Genomic DNA, 15,245 nt, shown 5'->3' on the forward strand with positions numbered 1-15,245 from the left:
TCACCCCACTGGATTGAAATCCTACACCTGGTAAGAGCTCTGGATGAAAGTCAAGGGAACATTAAATAGATATTAGACAAGGTAATAACCAGCTAGGTATTGTTTTGGTCCTCACAACTAGTTTAAAAAAACAAATAGCTAGAGCCTCTATCCATATTTCTTTTGGAATGGCATGCATGTAGTCTAACTAACGTCCTTTTTATTTTTTTAATTTCTCACACTGTTGTTCGGAGGATTTTGACAGTGGCTCTAACTACAATGTAGTGCATTGTTTGCAGAATATATTGTGATGGGATTAATTGTAGAATTGGGAAGGGATGGAATTCCCTGCAATCCTGACCATGGAGCTAAATGTAGTAACCTATGAGAACTTTAATTCCTATGAGGAAGGGTCAGTGCATTCTCAATTGAAAGAGCAATGGTTGAACATTATGTTAGATGAGATAATTTTTTGAAGTGTAATCATGGGAAATAATGAGTATGTGTATATTGGGTAGGAGAAGGAGTAGACTTTAGTGGGCATTTTGTCATTTATTGACTGCCAAGTCCCAAAATCTGTTTTTATTTAGGGAGAATTCCTTGTTATGTGAATATCTGTTAGAAGGCAAACCTCCACACTGCATTAGAGAAGGCTAAAAGAATAGATATTTTCTTTCTCACACATTGATTGCCAATATGTAACCTTGGTGCCACCAATTTTACTGCTCTTGCCTGAGCTTTGAGTTGTGAAAGGATGGCGTGATAACTAACAGAAGACTTAGAATTCATGTGCAGTTGTGCCAGTCTGTGGCATTGGCAATGGTTTCTAGCTGTATTTTGCTCTGATCAGGCCAGTAATAGAATCCTGATCAGGCTGTTTTGATGTATAACTTTTGCTGTCTTTGCTACCAAGCTTTCCTTGGTGTCTGGCATTTTATGATCCTGGTTGTCTGACCTTTCTTCAGTTTTGTGAGCTACTGCTTAACCTTATAATAAAATTATTTTGTTCCTAGCCAGCAAAAATTAGATTCTGAACTTTAAAATCAAGTACTAAGGATTCATATATCAATTTCCACCACTACTTGTCCACAAAGCTCCTTGAAAAAACTTTGTTCGACTACAATTTCAGCCACATAGACTTATTTATTTTACTAATTTAAAAAATTATTGTATGCTTTTCCAGCCTTATTATTTTATAATCACTTGTCTTCCTAAAGAAACTTTTAGATTCTTTTAAAATGCATACAGTACTTAGGCTGAAGCTTACACACAGCAGGTGCTCAGTAATTGTATATGACATGTTTTAAACACTTGTCTATGCATAGAATTACAAAGTGGTAAAGGAAATTTGTTTTTTAATTTTGGAAGAAATTACTTCAGATCTTATACATAAATTGACAATAAGGAAACTTATTACAAGCACATAATTAAGTATTCCTTATACTAGTACAAATATCTTTTTATACAATGCTGAATTTTTTTTTCAAAAATGCAAAGAAAGTTAATAGGAATGTATAAGTGTGATATTTGAAATAAAACATATCTTTGGATTTCCTTTAGGTCTAACCATTTACAATTAACATTGGACTGAGCAGACAAGTGGTATAATTAAAGGGCAGTCAGAATGCAATTTATTGTACTTTCATAAGTTCATGTATTAGAACCAAACTCTACAGAGTACAGAACTACAGAACTACAAGTCACTTCTTGGAGTAAAAAGTTTCCAGCAACATAAGATGGTTAGTCAAACATCAGTGCTTAGAATGATAGTATTTTTACTTATAATCTGAAAAAGTTGTGTACAACAAAACATCCAGATGTACAATCACACTAAACTCCCCTCAAAACTGGAATTTGGAAAAACTACAAGAATATCCCAGAAAGATGTACAAGTGGGCAGAAAAATGACATATGTTTAATGGTGGACACCCTGGTAGCATGGGAAGAAAATCCAAATGTTTTTATAAAGGACCACTTGGAAAGGTGTTAGAAACAAACTGAAATACTTGCTTTGGACTATAGGAGCCTCTGCTGCTCAAGAAAAAAGTATTGCAAATCCGTGCTGAAAAGATGGACTAAAATCTTAAGTTTAAGAGTAGCTTAAATGTGTGGCAGGGGTGAGGGGGACTTGAGGGGAGTAGTTATTAATGGCTTATTAAATCATAAAGGAAATGAATACAAGTAACATGAGCATGGGCAAATAACCAGTAAATAGATATTAAAATAATAAGGAATATTTTAGGGCTTGTAAGTGGTAATGTCAGAAGAAAAATATTCAGCACGTTGTGAAGTTATGATAGTTTTTACCTATAGATATAGTATGGCCTAAAAATATAGATAGCTTTGATAAGGGCTTCCCAGGTGGCACAGTGATAAAGAATCTACCTGCCAGTATAGGAGATAGGCATGGATTCGATCCCTGGGTTGGGAAGATCCCCTGGGGTAGGAAATGGCAACCCACTCCAGTATTCTTGGAGAAGGCAATGGCACCCTACTCCAGTACTCTTGCCTGGAAAATCCCATGGATGGAGGAGCCTGGTGGGCTGCAGTCCATGGGGTCGCTAAGAGTCGGACACGACTGAGTGACTTCACTTTTCACTTTTCACTTTCATGCATTGGAGAAGGAAATGGCAACCCACTCCAGTGTTCTTGCCTGGAGAATCCCAGGGACGGGGGAGCCTGGTGGGCTGCCATCTATGGGGTTGCACAGAGTCCGGCAGGACTGAAGCGACATAGCAGCAGCAGCAGCCAGTATTCTTGCCTGGAAAATTCCACGGACAGAGCCTGTTTGGGTTACAGTCCACGGAGTTTGAGTTGCACACAACAGAGCCACTGAGCATACAGCTTTGATAAAGGCTTATAAAACCATGAAAGAAGAAAGCTGCAATCTTTAAAGGGGGAATGTTTCAGAGATATAATTAATCTTGTGGGAGAAAAAAGGTTCTGGAAAGTAAGAGCTGTTTTGTGTTACCTCTGTGAGAGAGCATTAAACTGAATGAAAATCACTGCTTTAGCTTAACAGCTTTTTCTTTCCAACAAAACTCTTAATAAAGCAGTCTCCTTGCTGCCTTTTTGAGCAACATACTCCTGGTTTCTCCCGCTATTCCCAGAAATCAGCACTGTTTTACAGCTGCTTACATGAAACTAAATGCTGAGATGGGCCCATCCTGGACTCAATGAAACTCATATTTTCCTTCTCTTTAGAGAAGACTGCAAGACCAGCCAGTTAGTGGCTCTGAATCAGCTCCAGAATGGACCTGGATATGCAGTTTAGTGTGATATGTCAGGAAAGATAGGAATTCCTAAGAGCAATTCAAAGTTAATATCCTGACTCCCTCCAAACTTTTGTAGATGGCTCTGCTGCTGAAAGTTCAGCCTTTTCTTTTTTTTTTTAAAGTACCATTTAAAAATCTGTCAGCATAATTTGTGTGTCAAAAGATAGGACTTCTTATGTCTGTATTTTAGCTAGATACTGAGAAAGTAATTCCTCCAACTTCTAAGTAAGTTATAATCATTTGTAATTCTTAGTGCTGTTCAAACCTGCCCAAGGTGAAAGTCAGTATGCTGGATCTAAAAGTATAATGAGAGTATAATTTTCCATTTTGCCTTAAATACAACTGGTGCTTACACTATTGGATGTTACAAGTTCCTATTAATATAAAATATAGATTGCTTGACATTTATTCTGTATCAGTTTTTACATAAAACTGTACTTTCAGGTTGTACAAATTTCCATTTGTATTCAAGCTTGGAGAAACAAAATAAGGATTATACTTTTAAATATCATAAACATCCAATAAGAAATATCCTGTAAAATTGATAGATAAATTGTTTTAAAGGAAATACAAGACTGAATATCAGAAAATGTTTCTTACAAACGTGTCTTGATAAACACATTTTCATACTAATCTAATAGCCTGTAGAAATTTACAATTAAAATGAATCAGAAGTGTACTTTGTAAATCAAAATCATTAATGATTCCTATTTCTCTGTTTCCCAGTTAGAATTAAATTTTTACTTTGTAGAAATTTTTCAGAAACATAATCAGTGATTTTTTTTTTAAAAGCTTATTTTAGTAATAAATACATAAAAGGAAAATTAAGCAATTTTTCATAGAAAAAATCTTGGATATATATTTTTTAAATTTTAGTAACTTACTGTTACCCACAACAGGCAAATACTCCCAACCCAACAATAAAAATCTTAAACAATTGGAAATGTCTTGGTATTTAAAAAAATAAATCTTAAGGATATAGGTAACATAGAATATGAACTCCCATGAAATATGAATAGAAAAACCAAAGAACAAAATTTTAAAGTATATGACAGCAAAGTTCTTATTAAAATTGTTCTGATTACTCATATATTCTTATATAAAGGATTCTTTTTTCTGATAATACAAGAAGAAAAATGTGTAGTAAATGGCTGATGTTGATACCATAAAGCTAGAGGGGTATAGGCGTGCTAAAGGCATACTCCTTCCTGACTATTTTTTTTTTTTTTCTTTTTTTTTTAAGATGTGAAAATAGTATTTTAATAGTAACAGGAACACACAGCACCCCCTGGGCTGGAGGGTCCAGACAAGAACACTTACTAAGCACAAGCCTCCCCTGTACCAAAGCTGCTTCCCCCACAGCTCTGTTGCAACAAAGGTCAGACACACCCCAGGTCCCTCTCAAGGAGGCGCCTCCCCACCTCCAGGCCCTGGCTCCTTACACAACGAAGGTCACATGGACACTGCAGGTTTATCACAAGTTGCCAACAGCACTTTATTTTTTCTTTTCAACATCCTATTCTGCAGCTTCCTTGGCCCTTTTTGCCCGGATGCCAAAGAGCCGGGTGTTGGCGCGGGCCATGCGGAGACTGGCAAATGTCTTAAAGTTCTCCTCCTCTGTGATGACTCTGGCTTTCTCCTTCTTATAGACTTTCCGTATGGGCATAACAGGTCCGGTCAGATGAGTGGCCAGTTTGAGCTCTTCAGCAGAGCTGTCTCCCTTCTTGGAGGCCGAGGGCTTCCTGGGGAACAGGATAAGCTTGGAGCGGTACTCCTTGAGCCGCTGCATGTTGGCCTGCAGGGACTCCGTGCACTTGTTCCACCGCCTCGGGTCCACTGAGATCCCAATGGTCCGGGCCACCTTCTTGTGGATGCCGGCCACCCTAAGCTCCTCCAGGCTGAAGCCCCTGCTGGCACAAACCTTCGTGTGGTACCTGACTGTCGGGCATCTCACCACCGGCCGGAGAGGACTGGACGTGGGGCGCGGGGCAATGCGGCGCGCCTTGGCCTGCTGGGTCTTGCGTCTATGGATCTTGCCAGCTCTCTGGTTGAACCACGTGGCCACGCGCCGCTGCCAGTCCTTGTGGAAGTGGGGCTTCAGGATCATGCCATTCCGGCTGGGCGCCATGGCTGCTGCCGAAAGGCCTCCTCCGAGGGCTCACGGCCGGGAAAAGCCTGACTGATTATCTTAAAGGCTTGGTAGGAACAATTCAATGAGTGACTAATGAAACCTTCAGTTCAGCAGTATGCAATAAGAGCTTTTATCTCCTAATTTCACTTCTAGGGCTCTCTCCTAAATAATATAAAACACGGAAAAATCTCTATACATGAAAGATATCCTTCAAAGCAAATAACATTTTATAGTGGGAAATAATGGAAGCAAACTAAAAGACCGGTAACATATGGTACAGAAACATAATGGAATATTATGTAGCATTTAAAAATGGTTATCAAGAGGAGTGACGTAAGAAATATTATAATCTTATATTAAAAAGCAGGATACAAGGGACTTCCCTGGCAGTCCAGTGGTTAAAACTCTACACTTCCAATTCAGGGGGCACGAGTTCAATCCCTAAAAATGAGCAGGATACAGAAGTGTATAAAGCTAAATTTCAACTATATGAAATACTGCACAGAAAGAAGACATGGAGATTCACTGGAATATTGACAGAGATTTTCTTAGAACAGCTAAATTATAGGTGGTGTTAATTTTCTTTAAGGATTTCTATGTGTTCTTTTTAAAAACATGTAATTTTTGGCTATGCTGAGTGTTGCTGCACAGAGGCTTTCTCTAGTCGCAGTATGTGGGCTTCTCCTTGTGGTGGCTTCTCTTGTTGCAGAGCACAGGCTCTGGGTACGCATGGATGGACCTCAATAGTTGAGGTGCACGGGCTTAGTTGACCTGTGGCATGTGAAATCTTCCTGGACCAGGGATCAAACTGGTGTCCCCTGCATCGCAAGGTAGATTCTTAACCACTGAACTACTAGGAAAGCCCCTCCAACATGTTCCAAATTCCTTATAAGTATGTATCATTTTTCTAATTAGAAAAATATTAGAATTTTAAAACTAGGAATAACCATTAACTACATATAGTTCTTGTGAGGATTACATAAGATCCTGGATATGAAATTCTCTAGCATATATAATACTGAATATTTCCTTTAAAGCACAGCTAAAAGAAGGGGTGGCTTCACCGCCTAGCAATCAGAGTTGCTTCCATTATTGTCAAAAAATAGTAACAAAAAATCCTGCGTGTTGCATAGAATCAAATTCTGTCACTCCACACATTTTCATAGATATTAATTTGAGAACTGTTTTAATAGTTAAAAGCAGAAAACAACCTAAATGATTACAATGGAGGATTGATTAAGTATATTTTGTTTGGTTTGGTTAATTATATTTATCCCATAAAAATAATGAGGTAGATAATGGAAGCCTTAAAAACCAAGATGTCCATGATATAGTTTTAAATGAAAGCTAAGTTGTAGAACAGAATTACAGTATAATCCTGGCTTCATCAAAGACAAAATGAAACCAGGGAAAAAATCTTACATTTTATAGGTCTGATATAATATTCTTAAGAGACTAAACAGATGATATACCTGTGTACCTGATCTACAAATCAGAAAAATGCCTCTAGCTTATGTGTTCAACTATTAAATTAAGATTTCAACTTTAAAATCAGCATAATCTAGATATTTTAGTGTTGCAAGACATCAGCAAATGACTAAGATTAAGGTATCTGACAAGACTTTGGGTGCAGGTAAAAGATATGTACTTGCGCTACTTTATTATATGGATGCTACAGAATCTCAAACACAGGCTGAAGTACAAATCTGAGTCTTGGCACATTCTCCCTGATAAGAGTGTTTTCATATGCCTGAGGTCTTTTGGCCTGCTGTACCAGTTTGATGAGTGAAATTTATCCGAACAACGTGATGATTTATGGTGAATGCCTGTTTTTGTTCTGGGATGGAAGAGGTTGAAATGTGAGTAGCTGAGGTCAGTCACACAAGCACTACATGCATACATGACTGAATCCCAATAAAAGTCTAGCACGCCAAGGCTCAAGTGAGCTTCCCTGGTTGATAGCACTTCACCTGTGTTGTTGGAAGAATTTAGTGTGTCCCTAAATGACTCTGGGTTTCCCTTGTGGCTCAGCTGGTAAAAAAATCCACCTACAGTGCAGGAGACCTGGGTTCGATCCCTGGGTTGGGAAGATCCCCTGGGGAAGGGAACAGCTAACCCATTCCAATACTCTGGCCTGGAGAATTCCATGGACCATATAGTCCATGGGGTCGCAAAGATTCAGACATGACTAAGTAACTTTCACTTCACTATATGACTCCACTGAAAAGGGACACCTGGAAGCAATGCCCGATTTCTCTTGGACTTCACTCCATATACCTTTTCCCTTTATTGATTTCAATCTGCATCCTTTTGCTGTAATACATTGTAACCATGAGTGTAACATCCTTTGAGTTCTGCAAATCCTTCTAGTAAATCACCAAGCCTAAGGATGGTCTTGTGAACCCTGATACAAGAATTAACTAAAAATTTGTCAAAAGATAGCTACTCTCCTCATCCTAAGACCAACGTAAGTGTTAAACCATCCTCCCCCAAATAAGGAGGTCTGCTTGACCCATACATCCATACACACAGGTCCTTAATTAGAGGATGCCAGCACTGGAAGTTGATTTAATCTAACCTCATTCTATAACTGAGGAAATTAAGGATGAGAAGAAATTATACTCAGTGACCTCAAAGCATCTGGATGGCTGACAGGTTGAGGCTAGTTGATTCTTTACATTCTCACCACAGGAGCCTAGACTAATTCTCTGGCTTTGTAATTGAGTAAGGACAGTTTAGCTTGCAGCTGTTCTGTGGGAGCTCTGTGCTTCTCTCTCAGGCCACATGGAACCATGGTACTCACTCTTGATCAGCATGGGAACGGAATATGCTACCTAATGGTGTGTAATGGAATGTCTTAAAGTCTAAAACTCTCCTGGGGTATCCTGTACCAGTTTTTCTATCTTGTTTGCTGACAAGATATACACTGATAGTCTTTCCTTTGTATATTTTATATTTATATATAGTCTGCTTTTGGCTCGGTGACCCCTTAGTAAACTTGTGACTTAGCATATTAATTTCCTAGGGCTTCTACTGGAGAAGGCAATGGCACCCCACTCCAGTATTTTTGCCTAGAAAATCCCATGAACGGAGGAGCCTGGTAGGCTGCAGTCCATGGGGTCGTTAGAGTCGGACACGACTGAACGACTTCACTTTCACTTTTCACTTTCATGCATTGGAGAAGGAAACGGCAACCCACTCCAGTGTTCTTGCCTGGAGAATCCCAGGGACGGGGAAGCCTGGTGGGCTGCCGTCTATGGGGTCGCATGGAGTTGGACATGACTGAAGCGACTTAGCAGCAGCAGCAGCAGGGCTTCTATAACAAATTACCACAAACTTGCTGGCTTAGAGCAACAGAAATTTCTTTACTCACAATTCTGAAGTTCAAAATCAAGGTCCTGGCAGGGCCACACCCTTTCCAAAAGCTCACGGGGAGACTTCTTCCTTTCCTCTTCCAGCTTCTGGTGGTTCCTGGCATTCCTTGACTCGTATATGCATCATCACTCCAGCCTATTTTCCTCTGTCTTTTACTGTCTCTTATAAAGACATTTTAATTGGATTTAGGGCCCACTCTAACCCAGCATGGGCTTCCCAGGTGGCACTAGTGGTAGCACCAATGCAGGAGACATAAGAGATGCAGGTTTGATCCCTGGGTTGGAAGGATCCCCCTGGACGTGGGCATGGCAACCCACTCCAGTATTCTTGCCTGGAGAATCCCATGGATAGAGGAACCTAGCAGGTTACAGTCCATAGGGTTGTAAAGAGTCGAACACAACTAAAGCAACTTAGCATGCATGCTAACCCAGTATGATCATATCTCAATCTTTACCTTTAATTGCATCTGCAAAGACCCTACTTCCAAATAAGGTGACATTCAGAGATTCCAGGTGGGCATGAATTGTTGAGTGGAGGAGGGATGAGGAGGTACTGTTTAACCCACTGTATTCTCTGAGATAAGACACCTCACATACTCTGGTGGCTTGCATTTTGGAAATGAGGACTATCTGTGCGACTGAGAGAGAACCTGAAACTGTGCTTGGATGTTGTGGGTGTTCCTAATGTTTTTCTTTGCTTTCCAGCTCCTGCCTCTGTGTTTGCTTTGCCTGTTCTATTTTGTGAGCATTCCTTGTTAGACTATCCTGTGAATCTTTCAGTGTTCTTAGTATTAATTATTGCAATTTTATTTTTATTATTTTCAGCACCTTTACTTTGAATCTCCTATTTTGGTAGCAAAAGCATTTGATTGTGGGTTGTAAAACCTATCACTAATCCTGGTCTACTGAATAGGAGTCTTGTGACATTCAGAAAATCATCTGAAATCTCAGATTTCCAAATTAAGAAGTATTTAATGAACCTAGAGGGCATGGAAACCCACTCTCATATTCTTGCCTGGAGAATCCTATGGACAGAGGAGCCTGGCAGGATACAGTCAATGGGGGTGCAAACAGTCAGACATGGCTGAGCAACTTAGCACACAGCACACAGATCCTCTTTGAGGTCTCGTCTTGTGTCAATGTGGGTGGGTCCTCTGAGTAGCAGATGCCAACAAAGTATTAAGGGTGCAAGAAATTTGCTGGAGGAAATGCTTATAAAAGCTGAAGGGGTGAAGGAGCAGGAGGAAGCAAAGACAGTGATAACCATCTGAGTCCTGTGAGAGAAGAAGGGAAAGGAAGGAGGATTAGGCATTAAAAAGCTCAGACTTTACCACAGCTCTGAGAAGGTCTCAGGGAGTCCCAGAACAAATATTTGCCATTAGCAGAGTCCTGTCATGGGCTGGTTTTGGTACCTCTCCTGTGTCATTAGCTACAAGAAGCCTAGGAGGACCATAGTCTCAGAGTGGGGGATCCCCACTGCTGGGGATCCCAACATTAACTAGTGGGAATCAGCAAACTCCAACTCTTCCAAGCAGTTTCTATCTTGAAGGAAGATCTGAATGGCAGACCTCTAGGATGGTCACAATGCCAATATCTTTAAAATAGTGAGCTCATGATCAGTATGGACTGCAGGTTTGTCTGTCTCCCCCATTCATACAGTGATGCCCTAACCACCAATGCAATGATATTAGGAGGTGTAGGTTTAGATAAAGTTTATGATTGGCTTAGAGTGCCTTTTTAAGAAGAGAAAGAGACTAGAGCTTACTCTCACTCTGTGAGAATACAAGAAGGTGGCTGTCTGCAAATAAGGAAGACAGCTCTCCGTAGACACTGAACTTGCCAGGACCCAGGGCTTCCCTGGTGGCTGAGATGGTAAAGAATCAGCCTGCAATGTGGGAGACTCAGGTTAGATCCCTGGGTCAGGAAGATCCCCTTGAGGAGAGCATAGCAACTCACTCCAGTCTTCTTTCCTGGAGAATCCCATGGACAGAGGAGCCTGGCGGGCTACAATCCATTGATTCTCAGAGTCAGACATGACTGATGACTAACACTTTGATTTTTCACTTTCCTAAGGGTGTGGCCTCCATGGTTGGCTTAGAGTGCCTTTTTAAGAAGAAAAAGAGACCGGAACTCACTCACAGTCATGTGAGAACACAAGAAACTCTCCCTAGACACTGAATTTGCCAGTATTCCCTGCTCTTGGATGTGTCTCCAGAACTATAAACCTTACATTTCCATTGTTGAAGCCTTCTGGTCAACGGAATCTTATTACAGGAGCCTTGCCAACAAAGGTCCGGCTAGTCAAGGCTATGGTTTTTCCTGTGGTCATGTATGGGTATGAGAGTTGGACTGTGAAGAAGCCTGAGCACCAAAGAATCAATGCTTTTGAACTGTGGTGTTGGAGAAGACTCTTGAGAGTCCCTTGGACTGCAAGGACATCCAACCAGTCCATTCTGAAGGAGATCAGCCCTGGGATTTCTTTGGAAGGAATGATGCTAAGGCTGAAACTCCAGTACGTTGGCCACCTCATGAGAAGAGTTGACTCATTGGAAAAGACTCTGATGCTGGGAGGGATTGGGGGCAGGAGGAGAAGGGGACGACAGAGGATGAGATGGCTGGATGGCATCACTGACTTGATGGACGTGAGTCTGAGTGAACTCTGGGAGTTGGTGATGAACAGGGAGGCCTGGCGTGCTGTGATTCATGGGGTCGCGAAGAGTCGGACACGACTGAGCGACTGAACTGAACTGAACTCAGATAATAAAGATATCTCGTTTTCATTCTCCAGAGAGAGGGAGAAGGAGAAAAGATTGTCCTCGAGTTCAGTCAGTCTCTCCATCTGAGAGCCGCAGGCCAGGATTGCTGGGAAGCTGTGCTGTGAGTGTGCCTGTGTTGTTTCACCCTGCTCCCCCATGCGGAGCACATTCATTTTTCTTCTTCCTCATGCCTCTGCAGTCCCCTTAGTCTGAAACTCCATCTACCTTCTCCCTTCCTTTTCTTGTACTAGTGATGGAATAGGGAATCCTGTGAGGACTAATGGCACCACTGTGGCTTCTCCTTTTGTAGAAGATTGCCTCTTGACTTTGGCTGCACTTCTGGGGGCTTTTAAAAATGTCCAGGGCTCAGGACATGCCCCACGACAAGTAAATCGACAGAATCCCTGAGGAGTGGAACCAGGCATAAGTGTGTTTTCAGGCTCTTCACTTTGATCCAACAGGCAGGGAAGGTTAGAAGTTCTGCACAGAGGATCCTAGCCCAGGGGAAACACACAGCACTGGCTAAATTAAGAAAAGTACCATGGTAGCAGTATTTCCTTTTTCAAAAAGGTTTTAAAAGAAAGCATGGCTGTCTTTCGTACTTGCTTTTTGAATGAGAAATAAGGGACATTCAGTTCAGTTCAGTTCAGTTGCTCAGTTGTGTCCAACTCTTTGTGACCTCATGAATCGCAGCACGCCAGGCCTCCCTGTCCATCACCAACTCCCGGAGTTCACTCAAACTCATGTCCATCGAGTCGGTGATGCCATCCAGCCATCTCATTCTCTGTCATCCCCTTCTCCTCCTGCCCCCAATCCCTCCCAGCATCAGAGTCTTTTCCAATGAGTCAACTCTTTGCATGAGGTGGCCAAAGTACTGGAGTTTCAGCTTTAGCATCATTCCTTCCAAAGAAATCCCAGGGCTGATCTCCTTCAGAATGGACTGGTTGGATGTCCTTGCAGTCCAAGGGACTCTCAAGAGTCTTCTCTAACACCACAGTTCAAAAGCATCAATTCTTCGACGCTCAGGCTTCTTCGCAGTCCAACTCTCACATCCATACATGACCACAAGAAAAACCATAGCCTTGACTAGACAGACCTTTGTTGGCAAAGTAATGTCTCTGCTTTTGAATTTGCTATCTAGGTTGGTCATAACTTTCCTTCCAAGGAGTAAGCGTCTTTTAATTTTATTCAAAAAGTGCAATGTATGAAAGTAAAGTTCATACAGACCCTCTTCCACTGTTGGTCGTTTCAGAGTCTGCCATGTGGCATCGTCATAACTCGATCCTTGTTTTTGTATTACACTAATTTAATATTTCCTGCTGTGTTGTGTTTGAGAGGGAGTTATGTTTCAATAATAAAGGGGAAAAAATGTGTGATCCTTTTGAGACAGAGTTAATTTCTCCAAGGCTTTTGTGAAGTTGGAGGTCATAGTCACGGTGGAAGAGCTGAGTTAGAGTAATTTTGCAGCAACACTGGACAGTTTTGGATGGGACTTGTTTGTTCAGTTTTATACTCTCCAGCACAAGATCACTGCTGTCAGAAAACAGACACATATTCATTCCTCTTCCTCTATTTTCTCTGAGCCCATTATGCAGTGGATATTGTGCTTGGGATCAGTGATACAAAGATGAATAAAAGAGGTTGAATCTATCAATATGGAAATGGTTAACCAATTTATGGTATATCCTTACAATAGATACAACTAACTTTCAAAGAGTAATGAGTTAGGTATATACTTATATACCTGGGGAAATTATTCATGATAAGGCTTTTAGATGTTTATAGTTTTTAAATTTATTTTATTTAACAAATGGTATGTGTATATATAAGCATATTAAAATTTTTAAAGAATTCATACAAAAACAGTGATTATCAGTGGAGAGTGTATTGGAGAAAGCTGAAAGAATCTTTCATGACTTTTTTTTACAACTTAAGAACAGTAGGATTTTAAGTGACTATAGGCATGGGGTTTTATGTTATTCCTGATATTTAAAAAATATCTATAGGGCTTCCTTGGTGGTTCAATGGTTACAAATCTACCTGCCAATGCAGGGGACACAGGTTTGATCCCTGGTCCGGGAAGATTCCACTTGCCACAGGGCAACTAAGCCTGAGAACTGAAACCTCTGAGCCCGCACGCCTAGAGCCTGTGCCCTACAGCGTGAGAAGCCACTGCAGTGAGAAGCCCATGCACCACAACAAAGAGTAGCCCCTACTCTCTGAAACTAGAGAAAGCCTGGGCACAGCAATGAAGACCCAGCACAGCCATAAATAAAAAGACATCTATAAAAGAAACCTGTTTCTTCAAAGAATTAGAGAAATAATTTCGAGACGTTTTAAAAGAATTTTGCCTATAAATCAATGATGTTTTCCTGGCTTCCCAGGAATAAAAGAAGCTGAAAAAAATGGAATTTAATAGCCCTTATCTTTTCCTGGTAGCCCTGCTTTGTTTTGAAACAGTGGCCCTGCACTTTAATAAACTGTTACCTCTTTACAACATTATGAAGCAAACTCACAGAAAAAACAAACAAAAAATTGTCTCAGATCATTTGCTTTAGATTAATCTCAAAGAGAAAGTCTCTTTAAAAGATACTGTAACAGGATTCCAACAGAGAAGCAACATCAGTAGGAGATAGATACATGGATAGGTGTAAAGATACCTATATACTTATTTATAAGCCTATGCTTTACAATAAACCTCTCTCTCTATTATTATATGTATTATATACAAAATATAGCATATTATCATATAATATCAATGATATTGGCTAGTCAGCCACTGGGGAAGCTTACTAGGCAAGTTCAGATGTATAGGCAGGTTATTAGGAAAGGCAGGCTGAAAACTCTTAGACAGAAGCTGAGACTGCAGTCCATAAACGAAATTTCTTCTTCTTCAGGAAAGGAGCCTGGTGGGCTACAGTCCATAGGGTTGCAAAGAGTCAGGCAGGACGAAGCACTTAGCACATATGCACACAGGGAAGCTACCAGCGGGGATTAGGCCCACCCAAATTATTGGAGATAATCTCCCTAAAGTCAACTGATTGTTGATATTAATGACATCTACCAAATACCTTTACAGGAATACCTAGATTGGTATTTGATTGAATAACTGGGTACTATAAGCTAGGCAGGCTTTCCCTGATGGCTCAAGCAGTAAAGAATCTGCCTGCACAGGAGACTTGAATTTGATCTCTGGGTTGGGAAGATCCCCTGGAGGAAGGCATGGCAACCCACTCCAGTATTCTTGCTTGGGAAATCTCATGCACAGAGGAGCCTGGCTGGTTACAGTCCATAGGGTCACAAAGCGTTGTACACAACTGAAGCAACTTAGCATGCACACATAGCCTAAACAAGTCGACACAAACTGATATGATCCACCCTTTGTCAACTTGGCACCCATACACTTCTCCTTGCTGTTGCTGCTGCTGCTGCTAAGTCGCTTCAGTCGTGTCCAACTCTGTGCAACCCCATAGACGGCAGCCCACCAGGCTTCCCCGTCCCTGGGATTCTCCAGGTAAGAACACTGGAGTGGGTGGCCATTGCCTTCTCCACACATCTCCTTAAATGACACTTAATCTCCAAAACAATAACAAGGTCATAGCTCTGCTTAATATGATTCACCTAACCTGAATACACGTTAAAATTCACCAACCATTTCCCTAGATAAAAATGCTAACTCTGGGACTTCCTGGTGGTTGGTTAAGAACCCATCTTGCAGGGAACTCGAGTT

The 15,245-nt window shown here is 41.0% G+C and overlaps 1 protein-coding gene across 1 annotated transcript; it reads right to left on the reverse strand.

The window, feature by feature from the left end:
- Positions 1 to 4,755: 4,755 nt before the first annotated feature.
- On the reverse strand, positions 4,756 to 5,441 carry LOC104988631 (60S ribosomal protein L13-like). The gene is made up of 2 exons (XM_010840015.1): positions 5,116 to 5,441; positions 4,756 to 4,974 (listed from the first exon to the last, which is right to left on the reverse strand). The coding sequence occupies exons 1-2, from the start codon at positions 5,380 to 5,382 to the stop codon at positions 4,771 to 4,773; spliced, it is 471 nt and encodes a 156-aa protein (XP_010838317.1). The 5' UTR covers positions 5,383 to 5,441; the 3' UTR covers positions 4,756 to 4,770.
- Between the last annotated feature and the right edge of the window lie 9,804 nt (positions 5,442 to 15,245).

This window comes from Bison bison, unplaced genomic scaffold (assembly GCF_000754665.1).
Source record: "Bison bison bison isolate TAMUID 2011002044 unplaced genomic scaffold, Bison_UMD1.0 scf7180017864139, whole genome shotgun sequence".
In the NCBI taxonomy this organism is placed as follows: domain Eukaryota; kingdom Metazoa; phylum Chordata; class Mammalia; order Artiodactyla; family Bovidae; genus Bison; species Bison bison.

What these genes read in the sequence shown, in the direction of transcription:
- LOC104988631 (XM_010840015.1), bottom strand. Translation starts at nt 5,382, where the DNA reads ATGGCGCCCAGCCGGAATGGCATGATCCTGAAGCCCCACTTCCACAAG. An exon ending in TGGCCGGCATCCACAAGAAG is followed by an intron (nt 4,975 to 5,115) that starts GTGGCCCGGACC and finishes GCCTCCAAGAAG; the next exon opens with GGAGACAGCTCTGCTGAAGA.